The 17493-nt window shown below is 40.9% G+C and overlaps 1 protein-coding gene and 2 pseudogenes across 6 annotated transcripts in view; 2 read left to right on the top strand and 1 right to left on the bottom strand.

The window, feature by feature from the left end:
* The window catches only part of OGT (O-linked N-acetylglucosamine (GlcNAc) transferase), a 37617-nt gene extending 27387 nt beyond the window's left edge, over positions 1-10230 (bottom strand). Inside the window, exons 1-3 of one of the 4 annotated variants that reach the window (XR_014258678.1) lie at positions 9953-10230; positions 6933-7113; positions 5814-6057 (exon numbers count right to left, since the gene is read on the bottom strand). Coding sequence is in view for 3 of the 4 variants with exons in the window: in XM_082445969.1 (XP_082302095.1) it covers positions 5814-6057; positions 6933-7113; positions 9953-9989 (462 nt within the window). In the remaining variant the exon portion in view is untranslated. The remainder of the gene's footprint in view (positions 1-5813; positions 6058-6932; positions 7114-9952) is intronic. The other 3 variants (XM_082445968.1, XM_082445969.1, XM_082445967.1) reach the window with 3 other exon arrangements.
* A 2477-nt stretch (positions 10231-12707) lies between these two features.
* Positions 12708-13699, top strand: LOC309652162 (suppressor of cytokine signaling 6 pseudogene; annotated as a pseudogene). The gene has a single exon. The product of its transcript is annotated as a suppressor of cytokine signaling 6 pseudogene (transcript).
* A 50-nt stretch (positions 13700-13749) lies between these two features.
* Positions 13750-14961, top strand: LOC309652161 (suppressor of cytokine signaling 6 pseudogene; annotated as a pseudogene). The gene is made up of 2 exons: positions 13750-13902; positions 14437-14961. The product of its transcript is annotated as a suppressor of cytokine signaling 6 pseudogene (transcript).
* The last annotated feature ends 2532 nt before the right edge of the window (positions 14962-17493 follow it).

Raw genomic sequence — 17493 nt, 5'->3', positions numbered from 1 at the left:
ATATGCATACCTTTTGCTGCAGAAATATAAATGTGTTTTACTAGAAGGTGCTGCTCCAGACACACCTGGGAGTCATATATGGTATTATCATCTTTCTAAAATCCTAAAAACTCTGAATTTTAAGACGCATTTGATCCCACCAGTTTCAGATAGAAGACTATGGGCCTTGCTATATAGCTTCTCCTCTCCCCAAATGTTAGTCACGTTAAAAAAAAAAAAAAAGCATCAAATGTTTGTTCAACTATTTTGTTCAAGGTTATGATGAACCACTACTACATTGAGGGTCAAAAATTTTCCATAGTGGAAAAAAGGATTTAGCTGTGATTAGTTATTGGCAAACCTACCCTTAGGCTGTCAGAGTATGTAGAAAACTTGACTTCATTTCACTATTAGACAAAAGGATTACCATCCAACCAAAGCTTTAATCCTGGCACCTGGCACTAGATTACTCATTAGTATTAACTGCCATTAGAGTTGAGTGGGCGAATAATGAAAAGCAGTCGACTCGGCTTCTTATTAGCAGCACAATTGTGTTGCTAGTCATCTGACTCACCAGTCCGTTCATCAGTATGAAAGACACATCAGAACAGTGAGCTTAAATTTTTATTTGTCCTTAGTTTGCCTTGTCAGTCAACAAGCAAAGACAATGGCAATAAGGAGTAAGCTTATCATTCCAAACTGTTCCACGTGTGGAAGAGCCTGACACTAAGTCCTAGAAAGTGAAATTTTGTCAACTGTGCCAAAGTATCATCATATATACTACTCTATGTGCAACTGTATTATGGTTTCCACAATCAGGTGATAATTTTACTGATAAACAGCTTTTGTGATTGTATATTATCATCCATCAAGTGAACAAAAAGTCAGCCAGCAAAGAATAGGCTGCCACAGAACACCCTTATGGTTGGCCATACTGAGTCAGTTCCATGAGCTACCTGATCTGTCTGTCCATGGAGCAATGACTAGTGTTTTGGGAGAAAATGGTGGTCTCCCGTGACCTCAAGCACAAAAGGCTAATACTAATCCTCATAGGTATCATTAATCTTATTACAGACTTAGCATCCTCTAATGAGTCTTAAGTATTTTTCAACCCTATTTATACTCTCAGAAGTAATGAATTCTATAATCTTGCTATCTACTTTGTATGATTTTTTTCCCCCTAAACTTTAAGGGCTACCGTTATGTTTTGGCAGACCATGACTGAACAATCCAATCTGTTCACACAAATTCCTTCTACTATATCTCATTATCGTGGTTATACATCTTTGGACTTTTACCAATTCCTATTTCTTTTCTGAGCCATAATAATCAGAAGTCTTGCAATAATTCTCCAACAATGACCCTAATGGGCTATACATCTTAGCCAACTGTTGCATAATTTTACCCTCTAGTTTCTATAAACTCTTGGATGCATGCCATCCAAGTACTGACAGTGTATGTACCTATATTTAGTTATATCATCTAGACCCATTACAGCATACTAAATCAAGTTAACACAATGCCCACAGTTAAAAATAGATTATCTTCAAGATCACTATAAAATAATCAATAAGGCAGTTTTAGAAAAAGGTAAAACATATCATATTAAATATAATAGTGAAATCCAATTCTCCCATTGGAAATCTAAACCTTCATGCATGAATAACTAATTTCCAGAAAATTCAAGGATACCACTATTCTCCCCAAAGTTCAAAACCTAAGACATCAGTTCCGCTTCATTAGTCACATTGAAACAATATCTGCTAAGAGAATCACAATTCTCAAACCCAGCCCATTGTGTCCATTCCTAGGTTAATATCTTCTATGCAAACCTTTATTCAATTCAACAATATGCCTGGAACTGTAGGGAAATAAATTAATAGAATCCTTATCTTCAAAGGGCTTACAATCTATGTGGAAAGACAAAACACATACATATTAAACAGCCACATAGTGGTAAAGAAATGAACTCAAAGAAGAAATTTTAAGCCAGGCCTTAAAGGATGAGTACGGTTTTAACAGACAAAGGAGGAGGACATTGCAGACAAGGGAAAATACTATGAATAAAGGTAAGGAGACGGGGGCTTCCCTGGTGGCGCAGTGGTTGAGAGTCTGCCTGCCAGTGCAGGGGACACGGGTTCGTGCCCTGGTCTGGGAAGATCCCACATGCCGCGGAGCAACTAGGCCCGTGAGCCACAACTACTGAGCCTGCGCGTCTGGAGCCTGTGCTCCGCAACGGGAGAGGCCGCGATAGTGAGAGGCCCGCGCACCGCGATGAAGAGTTGCCCCCACTTGCCGCAACTAGAGAAAGCCCTCGCACAGAAACGAAGACCCAACACAGCCATAAGTAAATAAATAAATAAATAAATAAAATAAAGGTAAGGAGACGGAAATGAGTAAGAATCTGCTGTATAACAACCCTTCCTGAGATAGCATTTATTTCCCGCCTTTCCTCCTAGAGCCCCCCCACCCCCACCCACAACATCTATATACACACGAAATAAAATCAGGTTGATTAAAGCCTACAGTAGTTCTCAATTGCCTCTCAAATTAAATTCAAACTCCTCAGCCTCTATTCTTTCTCAATCTTCCAATTGACTCTCCTCTACTACACTCACTTCTTGTTACTACTTGACTCACCACTTCAGCCAAGGAAGTCTACTTGCTATTTACCTTCCTACAGAATGCTTAGGTTATAAGCATCCACTCGAGAAAATCTTCTGATTAATACTGCCTAAGAATAATCATCTGAGGAGCTTATTACACCTTTTTTCCTTTATGGGTCAGGTCCTGTCTCATATTATAATCCACAACTCCCCCCGCAACACATCTCCCCAATTCCTAACAAAGCACTGTACACACAATAAGCACTCAAGTATTTAAATGTGACATTTGCACAGCAAACTTAAAAAAGCAGAGCAGAGAGGGACAGAAATACAGTTGACCCTCTGCATCTGCAGATGCAGAAACTGTGGACTCTTGAGGGCCAACTGTACTACACCACTGTTTATAAGGGGCTTGAGCACCCACAGATTTTGGTATCCGTGGGGGGTCCTAGAACCAATCCCCCACGGATACCTAGGGATGACTGTATAAGGTTTTCTACAGTTTAGCTGTATGACTGAGACTCGCAACAGTAACAAATAACATGACAGTAACACATGATGGTCAGGATGCCAGTAGCTCTCAGTGCTATGCATCCACAACCAAAACAGAAGCAATGGTTCAAAAACCTATAGACTCAGAAACAGAGTTCCTTAGAGCAACTCAGTATTATAGCCATCTTACAAAGAACATTTTATACATAATTCATAAAAGGGATTGCCAAGCATGGGCAACTCTAGTGAGTTATCATGTGAAAGATTACCAGCTGCAACAGCACCTTCAAATACAATGGACTAATATTTTAGTGAATTATTAAATCACCCAATATTACAGAAGCCAATTCAGAATGTAAAAATATGAAACAGCTCTACTTCTTAAAAGTAATTTCTATAATCAAGTCACAGAATAACTTCTAAACTGACATACCATTAACTTAAAAAGACAAACACTATTGAAAACAGGTTGCCAAGACCACCACCTTAACATTTTACTTTTTCACTACTGCAAAACCAAAATAACCTGAGTTTCTTTAACTATTTTTCATAGAATGCCAACTACATCTGTGATTCAGGCCAGCAATGCACTGCCAACAAGAGCACAATCTAGGAACAGACTCAAGATTCTCTGTCAGTACTGAACTGACACAGGCATTTGACAGTAAGCTTAAATCTAGTTAAGACTAGATACCCTGAAATGAATTAAAACATGATCACTACGGTATATTTAGGTGAAATCAAGGCAGTAGGCACAGTCCTTTTTTCATTCTTACTGGTAAAGACAGAAATAAAGCAGCACCTTCCACTAAAAGAAACAGAACCAGATGGGAATGCACAGCTGTTCAATGCCTTCAAGGGGTAGTCCCATGATTTATTTTAGTATTATCTTACTTCTTTGGTAGGGCACAATGATAAGCTTCCTGTTAACAGGTTAGATATTGAAAAGCATGGTTCTGTCTCCCACTTTAGCTTTCCCTTCTCATCATACTCCTACAGTTTGGTATACTGTCAGCAGCAATGACTGCTCTGCGATACATGTAGGCAACTGGAAACCTGAGCAAAGGGGATCAGAGTTCCAAGGTGTTTGGGCCCACGGCTGTGTAAGAGGGCACAAGTGAATGTATACGCAATCAACAAGTGAAGGATGGAACCAACCTTAATTAATAAAGGGAAAGAATTTACTGTGACAATTAGGTACACAAGTGAGCCCTGAGCCTTGGCAAGAACAAGGTGCAAGCCCCAGTGGCAGCACATACAGGGTTCCCTAAAACTTTCTGTAACTAGCTAGATGGTACTGCAATAAAAATTACAAAAAAGTCACTCAAATTTACATATATATGCATTGAGTATCTCCAAAAGGATACATAAGAAATTAGTTTCATCAGCTACCTCCAAGAAGGGTAGCTGGGAGACTTTTCACTGTATCCATACAAAAAGCAATAAATAAAATTTAAAATTTTACAATCAAAATTAACGGAAAAAACAACTATTCATAGATATGATAAAAAGTGATTTCAGATCTTTGCATAAACTACTATATTAAGCTTCAGTTTCCCACCTGTAAAATAAGGATTAAGGGACAGCAGAATGGTTTTCAAACTGTGCTCAAGGGCTGCCTTGAGGGGTGGATGCCCTCTGGGTACCCAGATAAAAAGGGTCTCCTTTATTTCTTCTCTCTACAATGTTTGCTTTCAAGATATTCAGACTCAGCTTTTAATATCCACTTCACCATTACTAGCTGTTTGATCCCAAGAAAGTTAACATAACCCCTGAGTCTGTTTTTAAGTGGTAAAATTGGAACAGATACCATCTACTTTGAAGGATCATTGTGAGCATTAAGAAAGACCAACGTCTGAATGGCACAATGTCTGAGCACATAGTAGACTTTCAATAAATGGTAGCTATAATAGTTAATTATTAACCACTTCAAGGGTTGGTGCAAAGCTAAATGTTGATGACGTAGCTCAGAAACATATTCTTAAATGTTTTCTGGATTCCTATAATCTCCCTCTTTATCACTTTCCTGTTATGTCTATCTTATTTCCCTAACTACATCAAAAGTTCTAAGGGCAAGTCTTACTTTTTCTGTGTACCTTTCAGAAACCTTAACACATTGTGAACTTAATGTCTGCCAACTGGGCCTCACTTGTTCCCCGGAAAACATCTGCAATTTAGACAAAAAAATTTTTAGAACTAATCAAAAGCCTGGTGTGCATACTATCACCTCTATTCTACCACTTCTAATTATGTAGAAAGAAAAGAGAATAGGATATTGAGGAAAAAAGTTTGCAGCCTAGTTTTCATGTCACGGATCCATATACTGACATCTTAACTATTCTATATTACAGATTAAGGCCCTTCTTCCATTATTCCTTGAAAATCAATTAACTGTTGCAAACATGTTATAGCAGAAGTTACCCAAATTTAATCAAAAGAGCCCAAAGAAACAATGTCACGTGTTCTGTACTTTTACGGGCATTATAAAGACAGACGTAGAGTTTCTTGCAATAAGGATAATTTTTATGCTCTCAAATAACTTGCTAGATAAAATAATTTTTTTTAAAACATAACACAGACCTGAGTCAAAGCAATTTCACCATTTTAAGTAGACAAAACATTTCCAAACTCTTGACTTTTTTCCATGCAAAAACCTATTTTAGTGTCTAAAGTATCAAACTGTTTCTTTCAGGGCTTTTGTGAAGGGAAAATAATAACCATTAAAATTATACTCACAGGATTGTACTGAAGAGCAGAGACGTAAGCTTGTACTGCCCCTTCCATGTCGCCTGCTGCTACCAAAGCGGCTGCCAGGTTAATATAACCATCGATGAAATCTGGTTTGAGACGCAATGCATGCCGGTAATGCTCAATTGCTTCCTGCAACTGCCCTCTTTCCTTGTACACATTCCCCAAATTCGAATAGGCTTCTGCCAGAAGAGGGTTCTGTTTAATTGCCAGAGTACTAAAGTGGGCAGATCTGGAAAAGGGGAAAAGTATTCATGCATGGGTATGCATGTTACAGAAAAAAGGTATGGCCCATATGCAACTCAAACAGTTTCTGAAGATCCTGTGTATTGCTCATTATATAATAATACATTATCTTTTAACTAGCGCATAGTAGGAAAAATTTTGGAAATCAAAGTTTTTCAGAAGTGGAGGAATTCCAGATTTCAAATTGGAACACTCTTTTTTCTTATGAGATAAAATTCTTAACTAGAGTCTCATTACCAAACTGCCTCATTGTAAACCATGATCGTTAAGATCAAGAATAAAAATGCTATGTGCGTGAGTCTCATTTTCCATTTCCTGAAAAGATTCAATGACGCACACCTTTAAATATCTAAATAAGCCAAAATGACAATTTATTAAAAGGATAAGAACACAGATTCTTCCCTTTTGATTAATTCAACTGATTAGCTAAAAGTAGCACATCATAATGACTTGATGGCATCTGCAACTTGAACCACATATGCACCTCCTACCACAGCATATACACCTTCATCTCTGAGCATTTCTGTCCCTCAAGCTGACACATCTTACAAAGGTAAGAGTGGATGCTCAGATATATACTAAGAATAATTACCTGAATAGAGTTTTAAAAAAGCAGCAGACGTAGGTGGAAAGAACTAGAAAAGGTCCCTAGTCATACTGATAATATAACCACCACCACAAAAGGAGGGAGGAAAAACTGGCAGCTGGGCACGTCACAAGTGGGCAAGAGAGCAGATGTGCGTTGGTGGCTCCAGGTGAAACCCAGTACTGGAAAAATTTCAAGTTCAAATATTTAAGTATCATTTTTCAAGCTTAGCACCCAGAGGCAGCAATCACCAGCATCACCCCCACATCTCCTACCTGTCCAGCCTTCGACACTGGAAGTGTATAGATGAAAGTAATAAAAGTACACCAGTATTGTCTGGCTCTTGTCTCCAGAGCTGCATGCAGTGTCTCTCAGCTGCCTCAAAATCTCCTGCCTGATATTCTCGATGTGCCAACTCTGCTAACCCTTGGAAGGAAAGCATACGTTTCGTTGGTTCTGGAGAATCATCAAAACATTTGAGGGAGGGGGGGGGGGAAACAAAAAGTTAGAAATGCAAACAAAAAAATGTAAAAATATGGTATATTAAACTTAAAGATGAAAATGCTTGAAACTATGTAAAGCACTAGAGTGTTCTGCACGTTACTGATACCCCCAAGTTAATATCAAGTGCAGAATTAGCATTTTTAGAATTCGCCCATTAACTTTCTTTCCCAGACCAGACAGAAAAATTTACTTCCAAAGGAGATTACATAATGACAAAAAATACTTCGTATTTTTAAGTTACAAATCAGAAGTAGCATCTAAAGAGTCACGAAACATTATTCCTCATACCTTAGTTAACACAGAAAAACAAAATATAAAACATGTGATTTGCAAGGTCACATAGATTTAATAATGTCAGAATAACCTACTGGGAAACTTAATACTTTGTCCCATGTTCTAGGTTGGATCTGTGGGGGGTGGAGTACTGGTAACAATCTCTCTCTTAACCTGGGTTGGGGGCACCAGATGCGTAGTGAACTCAATTATATTGTTGCTTTTGTATATTTCACAACTTAATTTTTTAATTACTTTAAGGGCAACACTAGAAACAAGCATACGGAAAAAAAACTGAAAGTCAAGGTGCTATTTTTAAAACAGCTGATAAACAAGATGAATTCATCTGTCAAGAGCCAAAATATTTAAAGGGATCATCAAACATTTTAAATAAAGACCCAAGATTACATTGCTCCTCTACCATCCCAAACTCACACTGAGACCAAATTAGCTAAATCCCACCCACGCTGGTTTAACACTAGCATTTTCCAAAGACCTCGGATACTGACTGAAGGATTAAGACACTGCAAACAACCCTGTGTAAACCAAGCAGTTACCTACAACTGCAATGATTTTTTAAAAGAATGGGAAAACACTAAAATATAAAACCATTCGATAAAGCACAACAGAATAACAAATGAAAGCACTTTGCTGTGTGTAAGTGACTTCGTTCAGATATATAAAGATAAAGGGTATACATCTAAAGCCCAGAGAGAGAAAACAACAACAAGCTACCTAAGTATCAATTGTAGATACTTACTTAATAATACATTACTGGGAATTTGACCACACCACTTTAACTAGATAGCGTGGGAAACATGGTACAAATTACTTAAATTCTACCAAGGTCAGAGTGACAAGCTCAAATTTGAGCCTAGACCCCCAATCATTAGAGCTGGTGAGTGAACTGTATTCACAGGAACGCAAAGTAAATTTCCTAACAGAATGCACAGCTAGCTGACCACTAACATAAGAGCAGAGAGACCTGCATCCAACTCTGGGGGCGGTTATATCTCTGAGAAAAACTAGAAAATCACATTTTAGACAAGCCTCTAGAACTTCCTAGCTCCTTATTTTAAGACATTATTAACTTTTCAAGGCCGCCTGCTATTTTAACGCTCGAAATGACAACTTCCTCAAATAAAATAACACGTAGAAAAGGGCAAGCTAGTACAGGAGAATCTAGGACAGAATCTTAAATCTTTAAAAATCCCTGAGAGGGAGGGGAACACTGACTAATAACTAATCCCACTACCTACAATCATGGATAAGACAATTGAAGATTCACTTCTTAGTGCGCAATGTTCAAAAACAATAAAATCCTTGACACATCTCAACTGAGAAATCAACAAAAAAATAACCTCGTGGGAAACCTTAGAACCGCAGCCCAATCTCCCCCTCCCTCCCGCCCCAAATAGCCTCAATATGGAAAGGCAGCTGAAGGACACTCCTATAATTTGGTTGTTTCCTTATTTTTAGTACCAAATACTCTCGACTAATTGTCTAAAAGGGCAACCGCCTTGTACTTGTGCAGCTACACTCCAGTTGCTTTACAAACTCTTCAAGCAGGGATGAAAACTTAAAAAAAATACACCCCCTATGAATAAAGAGATACCGGGCTAAAGAATGGGGATGGAAGACCCAGAGGCGGCGGCGGAGGAATACAGGGAGAAAGTAACACAAAGCGAGAAACTGGCGGGCAGGATGGTCAACGCCAAAGCCCCAACACCAGGGTGGTTTCTCCCCAAGGGTAGGAAGTGGACCGCAGGGCTGGCAACCTCGCGAAGGAAAGGGTGTGGCTCCCTGCGGGAGGGGAGGGAGGAGGACTGGGTGGGAAATCCAGGCTGGGGGCAGCGGGTGGAATTGAGCGATGGCAAAAGGAACCCCTGGAAATTTCCAATCGAAACCGGGGCCACTCAACCGAAGACAGAGCAGAAAGGCGCTGCCCGGCGGGGTGCTGCTTCCAAATCCTCTCTTGTCGAGGTTACTCGAAGCACACCCAGGAGCTTGTGCTCGTCCTTGGGGTGATACAAAGTGAGGATACGATTACCTCGGAACGGCACCCCCGCCCTCGATTGACAGAGGACCACCAAATCGGGCTAAGGGGAGCAGGGTGGAGGGGGACGTGGAGGGGGAAGAGGAGGGGGCGGTGAGCCGAATTAGGAGAGAATACGGCGGCGAAGGCAAGTGAAAGGCAGCGAGAAGGGCAGGGATTCCAATGCACTCCATTCCGAGACATCCTAAGCGCGCACGTGTGGAAGAAGCGTCCCGAGAGAGTAGAAGGCTAGAAAATGCATAGGATTACAAAGCAAGAAAGGAAGCAAAAAACAAGCAAGCGAGAGGAAATGTTTAAGGAACGGACGACAGCAGAAACCCCGATCGGATGCCGGTAGACGACGAAAAGCTCAGCGATGCCACTGATGTAATAGGGATGGCTAGAGGGAAGGGAGTGATGAGAGGCAGAGGACGGCGCGAGACCCCAAGGGGGCGTCTGCCAAGGTAGAACAGACACCGGTACCTGTGCTGTCGGCCACGTTGCCCACGGAAGACGCCATCAGGAGCTTCTGGAGGGAGTGCGAAAAGGGGGTAATCGAGTCCCGCTGCCGCCACTACTGGCAAGAATGTTTCTAGAGGTAGCAAATACAAGGGCAGCAGCCGTACCACTGCTTTGGGAGGCTTAAGCGGCGGCAACAGTTACACACACTGAACCTTAGGAACTCTGGTCGGCTCTCTCTCTCTCACGGTCTTGAAATGGCGGCGACGGCTCCTCGGCCGAGACAACACGGACCGGAACTACTTTCTGTTACAATCAAGTACCAGCGCGGAAGTAGCGCGGTAACCACTTACGTCAAAATGACTATAATCAAAGTCACTCTTTCCTATGTAGCCTTCCGCACAGGGCCCATTGCGACAAACACGATTTGTGTCGAGAGCGCATGCGAGCAACCCTGTCAACCCGACTCGCGGCTAGGGCACTGTCTGGGGCAGGACCGTCCAAGTTTTCTACTAGCGAAGCGGAAGGTGAAAAAGAAACATACACATGATGGCTACATTATTGCCAGAGTGGTAAAGTATATAGTCTACTACCTAGCCAAGAACGTAGATTTTAATAGAAATGCCAAAGGCGTCTACAAAAGTTTCATCAACTTTATTTGTACAAAAAAGGATAGTTACAAGGTTGATGAATCAATTCTGAGCAAGTAAATTTAAATGGTTATATTTCAAAGGCCGGGATTCAAAACGATGGCGGAGAGGGTTCCAATTAGAACACATCTTAATTCTGATTCCAGCCATTGATTTAAGCACTTTGATGAAAAAGATTGAGAGTTTCACAGGACCAAGTGAACCCAAGCATCTCAGATTTGGGCCATATGGCCCGAAATTTCCAAATCCTTTTGGTGTTCAGGATAGTTTTGCCCACAGTATTATGGCAAATGCTTCATAACTCGGGGACATGCTGAGAGTTTGCACTCCAAAGGCAGCAGCCATAAAAATGTAAAAGACGATTCATATTCGTCAAAATCCATGACCCTTCTGAGTTGTGACTTCATTTCCACCACGTAGCTCTGCAGAACGTTACAATCGGTGATATCATTTAACTCAAGGCAGCTCAACAATAAGTGGATTAATTTGCCATCTACCTAAACCACACGTCGAGATTGAAGCTAAGTTGCCTCCACTTATTGAACAAATCAGTACTTTATGATCCTCCTGCAGTTTCAAGTCCACTGTTCAGACATTTTGTCACATTGGTATTAATTTATATCTCATCTCTTGTTCCAGGAAGGATTTAAGGTAGCTTGCCACATCAGCAAGAAATTATAAACCAATGGAGGCAACAAGTTGTGTCTCTCGGAGCCTTCTTTTTTCCAAAAGAAATAAAAAAGTCCTTGATCTAAGAAAACAAGTCGGTGAATTTCTTCAAAATGTTTCTACTACCTAGCCAACTGACTACACACACACACACCCTTAAGTCCTCAAATTTTGCTTCAATTTCTTTGAGACAGTTCACATACTGTTAATTATGGATATGGGCACAGAGGAAATTTGTAATATTGATCATTTCTTCTATCACATCCATAATTACGAGTCAGATGCAGTGAAAAAGACAAAGTTCACTACACAAACTCTCCTGGAAATTGGGCACCAACCTCTTCTCTTAATTTGATTTAACTGGTAAAACCTTTTTCTCCCCGCTCCCCACCCCCAACCCCGGCAGAAGTGCTCCATCTGTGGTGAATAAAATCAGCTTTTCAACTTTTAGAACGGACTTCTCAGATTCCACTGGCAGATGTTTAGGCCTTACTGATTAGTGGGTGCTAGCTAATTAAGTAAAACTCTTCTTCTTGTTAAATGCCAGATTATGTTCCCAGCCAGGCAGGCTATTTGGCCCATCCATACTTGTGGTCTAAGTTTCCTTATCCTGAGAGGAGTCAAAGGACGCTGCTGTGGAAAGCTGGGTGGTGGGGCTCACAGTGATTCAATAAGGAAAAACTCCTGTTGGAGTCTCAAGAACCCCCTCCAGGTACCTTCCAGCAGTAGCACCTGGAGGGTTTAGTTGGAAGGACTTATCAGATAAACGCATCTTCTTTGGCCAATCAAGTAACATTTACTAGAGTGCAAGGCACTGTGGGAGACACAAAAATCAGCAAGACAAGATCTTTGCCCTCAAGGAAATTGAAGCCCAGTTACGTAGACACAAAAAGCCACTAGAGCATAAAACAGAAGAGTATTATTAAGGTGATAAAATACATCACTGTCTATAAATATCTGAGGAGGGAACAGTCACTTCAGGCTGGAGGAGGGTGACCAAGAAGGCCTGACCTGGGCATTGATGGGGGTGCTTTTGTGTGTTCTCTTTCACACTGATTTCTGTTTGTTTTTCTCCCTTTTATGGGCAGCAATTCTAAATTCAGAATCACCTAAAATAAACCAGGCGCTTCTTCCACCGCAATCCCAAACTTTGACACCGTAATAATACCGCTAATGGTGTATTCGTTTTCTGTTACTGTCTCGCAAATTGCCCACCAATTTAGCGGCTTGAAACAACGCACACTTCAGAGCAGTCGCGCCAGCGCTCGGCGAGGGAGCCGGAGACACGCTCTGGCCGCCGCCGCCGCCGCCGCGCAGTTGCCGCTGGAAAATGGCTCCAAAGGTTCAATGAAGCTGGAAAAATACATAGATGTAGCGCCGCAGGCTCTCCAGATGTTTGGGGATAATATTCCAGAGAGAGATCGACCCCCACCCCCCGGAGTAGCTAACCATTCATAACGAAGAAAATTCGTTTTAAAACCTTCCGGAAATCTTTGAGCTCGAATAAAAGTAAAGAAACTGATTTCATGGTAGCACAGCAACCATCACTAGCCAGTGAGTTTGGAAAAAATGATTCCTTATTTGGTAGCTGCTATGGTAAAGACATGGCCAGCTGTGATATCAACAGGGAAGATGAAAAAGGTAGAACAAAATAGATCAAAGACTGAAAGCCTAATGGGTACATTAAAAAGGCGGCTTTCTGCAGAACAAAAGCAGAAAAGCAAGGGGAGCACACCCTCTGGGAGCTCTGCCAGATGAGGATACGTTTTCCTCTCCTCAGCACCAATAGTCTTTAAAGATGCGAGAGCTCAAAAGACCAATAAGGTCCACTTTCCTCGTCAATCATCACTATAGTCCTACCCCTTAGTCTCTTGACCTACAAACTCTGAGGAGCGGTGTATCAAAATGGAGGAAGTGAGATTCAAAGCCCTGTTTCTTTCTTCCAATCCAAATCCAACACGGAAGGATGTCTGAAAAGATTTTCACAGTCTTCAGCCTGAAACTGTGTGCCGAGAACAAAATAATTCATTAAAGAGTTCAGGGGCTTCCCTGGTGGCGCAGTGGTTGAGAATCTGCCTGCCAATGCAGGGCACACGGGTTCGAGCCCTGGTCTGGGAAGATCCCACATGCCGCGGAGCAACTAGGCCCGTGAGCCACAACTACTGAGCCTGCGCGTCTGGAGCCTGTGCTCCGCAACAGGAGAGGCCGCGATAGTGAGAGGCCCGCGCACCGTGATGAAGAGTGGCCCCTGCTTGCCACAACTAGAGAAAGCCCTCGCACAGAAACGAAGACCCAACACAGCCATAAATAAATAAATAAATAAATAGATTTTTTTAAAAAAATAGTTCAGAATCTCAGAATGGAGATTTGCGTCTTCACCACAATGAACACGTGCCTGTAGTTATTGGACTTACCCGTCAAGACTGCGTTTGGTATTCTGTGCCTAGAAATGAGGGGGATGTATGCTTTGGAAGGATCGCCTATTGTCTGGACAGTTTTCCCATGGAAGTTTCTGCAGTTCCTTCTCAAGCGGGAGAGAACTCTTTCTCCAAAAATAAAAACGAGGACCTAGTCATTGCCCCAGAGATCTTTGTGGACAAGTCTGTGTATGGCTTGTTCATTGGCACCTCAGATGTCACACTGCAAAGCCCAAGAGTGAGTCATGATGATGTCCCTCCACACTCACCATTGCCACCTCCAATGCAGAAAAATCAAATCCAAAGTTACGTCGGTGGACTTACCAGCACAGATGTCCATGCGTCTGAAAGTATACGTGCTATCATTTGAATTTTGATCCTGACTCTGCTCCTGTGGTTGCAAGAGTTTCTTTCTTTTTTTTAATTTATTCATTTTTAAAATTGATTTATTTTTGGCTGCATTGGGTCTTCATTGCTGCGTGCAGGCTTTCTCTAGTTGCGGCGAGTGGGGGCTACTCTTTGTTGTGGTGCACGGGCTTCTCATTGCGGTGGCTTCTCTTGTTGTGGAGCACCGGCTCTAGGCACACGAGCCTCAGCAGTTGTGGCTCACGGGTCAGTAGTTGTGGCTCGCGGGCTCTAGCTCTAGAGCGCAGGCTCAGTAGTTGTGGCACACGGGCTTAGTTGCTCCGTGGCATGTGGGATCTTCCTGGACCAGGGCTCAAACCCATGTCCCCTGCATTGGCAGGCAGATTCTCAGCCACTGCGCCACTAGGGAAGCCCAAGAGTTTGTGACTCAGTGGAAAGTAGTGGTCTTATGGTTGTGACAAGCTTTGCAGAGAAGCTGAGAAAACTTGTGAAATAAGGATAGTGCTGGGGACAAATCACATGCTGGGAGACAGAAGGAAATCTAGCAAATGTGCCAGATGGTTCTTTTCTTGCTCCGGCTAGTTCTGATGACTGTTATCTTTTAAGCTCCAGCTTTCGCTTCCATGGTAAACACTTCACACTAGAATTGAGCACTCAAATGTTAGGTTTTGCTTTTATGAACAACCAGATGTGGATGGACAATTTGCTGATCTAATTAAACATTCAACCAGGGACTCTGAAAATGGAGCTTTTTGTTATTCAAGGTCTCGGTTGCCTGGATATGCAATTTACCCTGTCAGACTGACCAAACAAGTATCACGATTCCTGCAGGTGCTATTTTGTTATATGTCAGTATATCAGAATAGACTTATTTCAAAAACTGCGTTTGCCAAACAAAATGAAGAATTATTGACAGGAGAAGCACTACTGACAGATTAGGAGAACCCTGCATCATGTACTTTGGGTTCCAGAAAAAGAGATTGAAATATAATCTACAAACTTTCATTACTATCAAAATCTTTTGCTGCAATAACTGTTAAAGATTTAGGTGAAAAGAGCAATCAATTTGTTTAGGGGTGGGGCAGTATTGCCAACGTGTCTTGAGTTTATTTTTGGTTCTTTAAAAAGGAAAGTCTTGAGGTTTGAGAAGTGTGAATTGTTTTCCATTGTATGCAAAATAATCACAATGTAAATTATCAAATTCTCCTTAATCTGTGCCTCCCCCCAAGTCCTTTGCTGCTATCCATTGTGATTTTTAGACGTTAAGAACACATTTCACATGTATGCAACCCAAAGTAAAGTTGAATGAAACTTTTAGAATAAAAATGGTGGTCTCTTTAAATGGCCTATTTTCAAAAGATAGTGTTGAAGAAACATACCCATGTGATAAAATGCAGAATTTATATATACACGAAAAATGATTTTTAATCTCATACTGTAGAAAGATTTAGAATTATGAATTGACCTAGCTTGGGTAATAGAATGCAGATCTGCAGTATATCTTTTATAACATTCTTTTCTAAATTATTTTTAAGGTTGTGCTAATTTTTTGGTTATGAAAAGTTGAATTTTTCTGTTGCCTTCATTTTCATCTAGTGGTTTGTATATTTTGTAAAAATGGCCTTAGAGGCCAGACACTATAAAACTCTTAGAGGAAAACATAGGCAGAACACTCTATGACATAAATCACAGCAAGATCCTTTTTGACCCACCTCCTAGAGAAATGGAAATAAAAAACAGAAATAAACAAATGGGACCTAATGAAACTTAAAAACTTTTGCACACCAAAGGAAGCCATAAACAAGACGAAAAGACAACCCTCAGAATGGGAGATAATATTTGCAAATGAAGCAACTGACAAAGGATCAATCTCCAAAATTTACAAGCAGCTCATGCAGCTCAGTATCAAAAAAACAAACAACCCAATCCAAAAATGGGCAGAAGACCTAAATAGACATTTCTCCAAAGAAGATATACAGATTGCCAACAAACACATGAAAGAATGCTCAACATCACTAACCATTAGAGAAAGGCAAATCAAAACTACAATGAGGTATCACCTCACACCAGTCAGAATGGCCATCATCAAAAAATCTACAAACAATAAATGCTGGAGAGGGTGTGCAGAAAAGGGAACCCTCTTGCACTGTTGGTGGGAATGTAAATTGATACAGCCACTATGGAGAACAGTATGGAGGTTCCTTAAAAAACTAAAAATAGAACTACCATATGACCCAGCAATCCCACTACTGGGCATATACCCTGAGAAAACCATAATTCAAAAAGGGTCATGTACCACAATGTTCACTGCAGCTCTATGTACAATAGCCAGGACATGGAAGCAACCTAAGTGTCCATCGACAGATGAATGGATAAAGAAGATGTGGCACATATATACAATGGAATATTACCCAGCCATAAAAAGAAACGAAATTGAGTTATTTGTCGTGAGGTGGATGGACCTAGAGTCTGTCATACAGAGTGAAGTAAGTCAGAAAGAGAAAAACAAATACCGTATGCTAACACATATATATGGGATCTAAAAAAAAAAAAAGGTTCTGAAGAACCTAGGGGCAGGACAGGAATAAAGACGCAGACCGTAGAGAATGGACTTGAGGACACAGGGAGGGGGAAGGGTAAGCTGTGACAAAGTGAGAGAGTGGCATGGACATATATACACTACCAAATGTAAAATAGATAGCTAGTGGGAAGCAGCCCCATAGCACAGGGGGAGGTCAGCTCGGTGCTTTGTGACCACCTAGCGGGGTGGGATAGGGAGGGTGGGAGGGAGACGCAAGAGGGAGGGGATATGGGGATACATGTATACGTATAGCTGATTCACTTTGTTATACAGCAGAAACTAAAACACCATTGTAAAGCAATTATACTCTAATAAAGATGTTAAAAGAAAATGGCCTTACATTAAAAAATCTTGAAGAAATGTAGCCCACCAATTTAGAAATTGTTGCCTTTTCTGCCTTTAAACTCTGATACAAATTGGCATAATATATAAAGACCTATGGAACTAGAACTATTATTAAAGAAATATTACATGAACTTAGATTCCTATGATAGCAATTTTCTGCATCTATACTTTCCTCTGGCAAACGCTTTACCTCAGTTTCTTCAGTTTAGTCACATTTTCTTGGGTAGAACTTGACTGTACCACTAATTTGCATAAATGGATTGGCGGATTCTCTTGCAACATTCAAATTTACATTAGGTTTTGAGTTGACTTAGATAAAAAGAAAACATTGTTTTGCAGTTGGATTTATATTTTTCTTTAATGTAGTCACTAGTAAAATGTGCTAGATTTGACCCCTGCCCCCACCAAAGACTCTAGCTGGAAAAAAATGTGTAAATTGTGAAGCATTATGTGAGAAAAATATTAAACCATATCAGATATATGGAAGTCTTATTGCCTACCATAGGTACTGCCATTTTTAAAAGTTTTTTATTTGTT

The sequence above is a fragment of the Balaenoptera physalus genome (assembly GCF_965194825.1).
Source record: "Balaenoptera physalus genome assembly, chromosome: X".
Taxonomy (NCBI): domain Eukaryota; kingdom Metazoa; phylum Chordata; class Mammalia; order Artiodactyla; family Balaenopteridae; genus Balaenoptera; species Balaenoptera physalus.
Note: the sequence above shows the minus strand (reverse complement) of the source record. Positions and strands in the feature narration are given on the sequence as shown.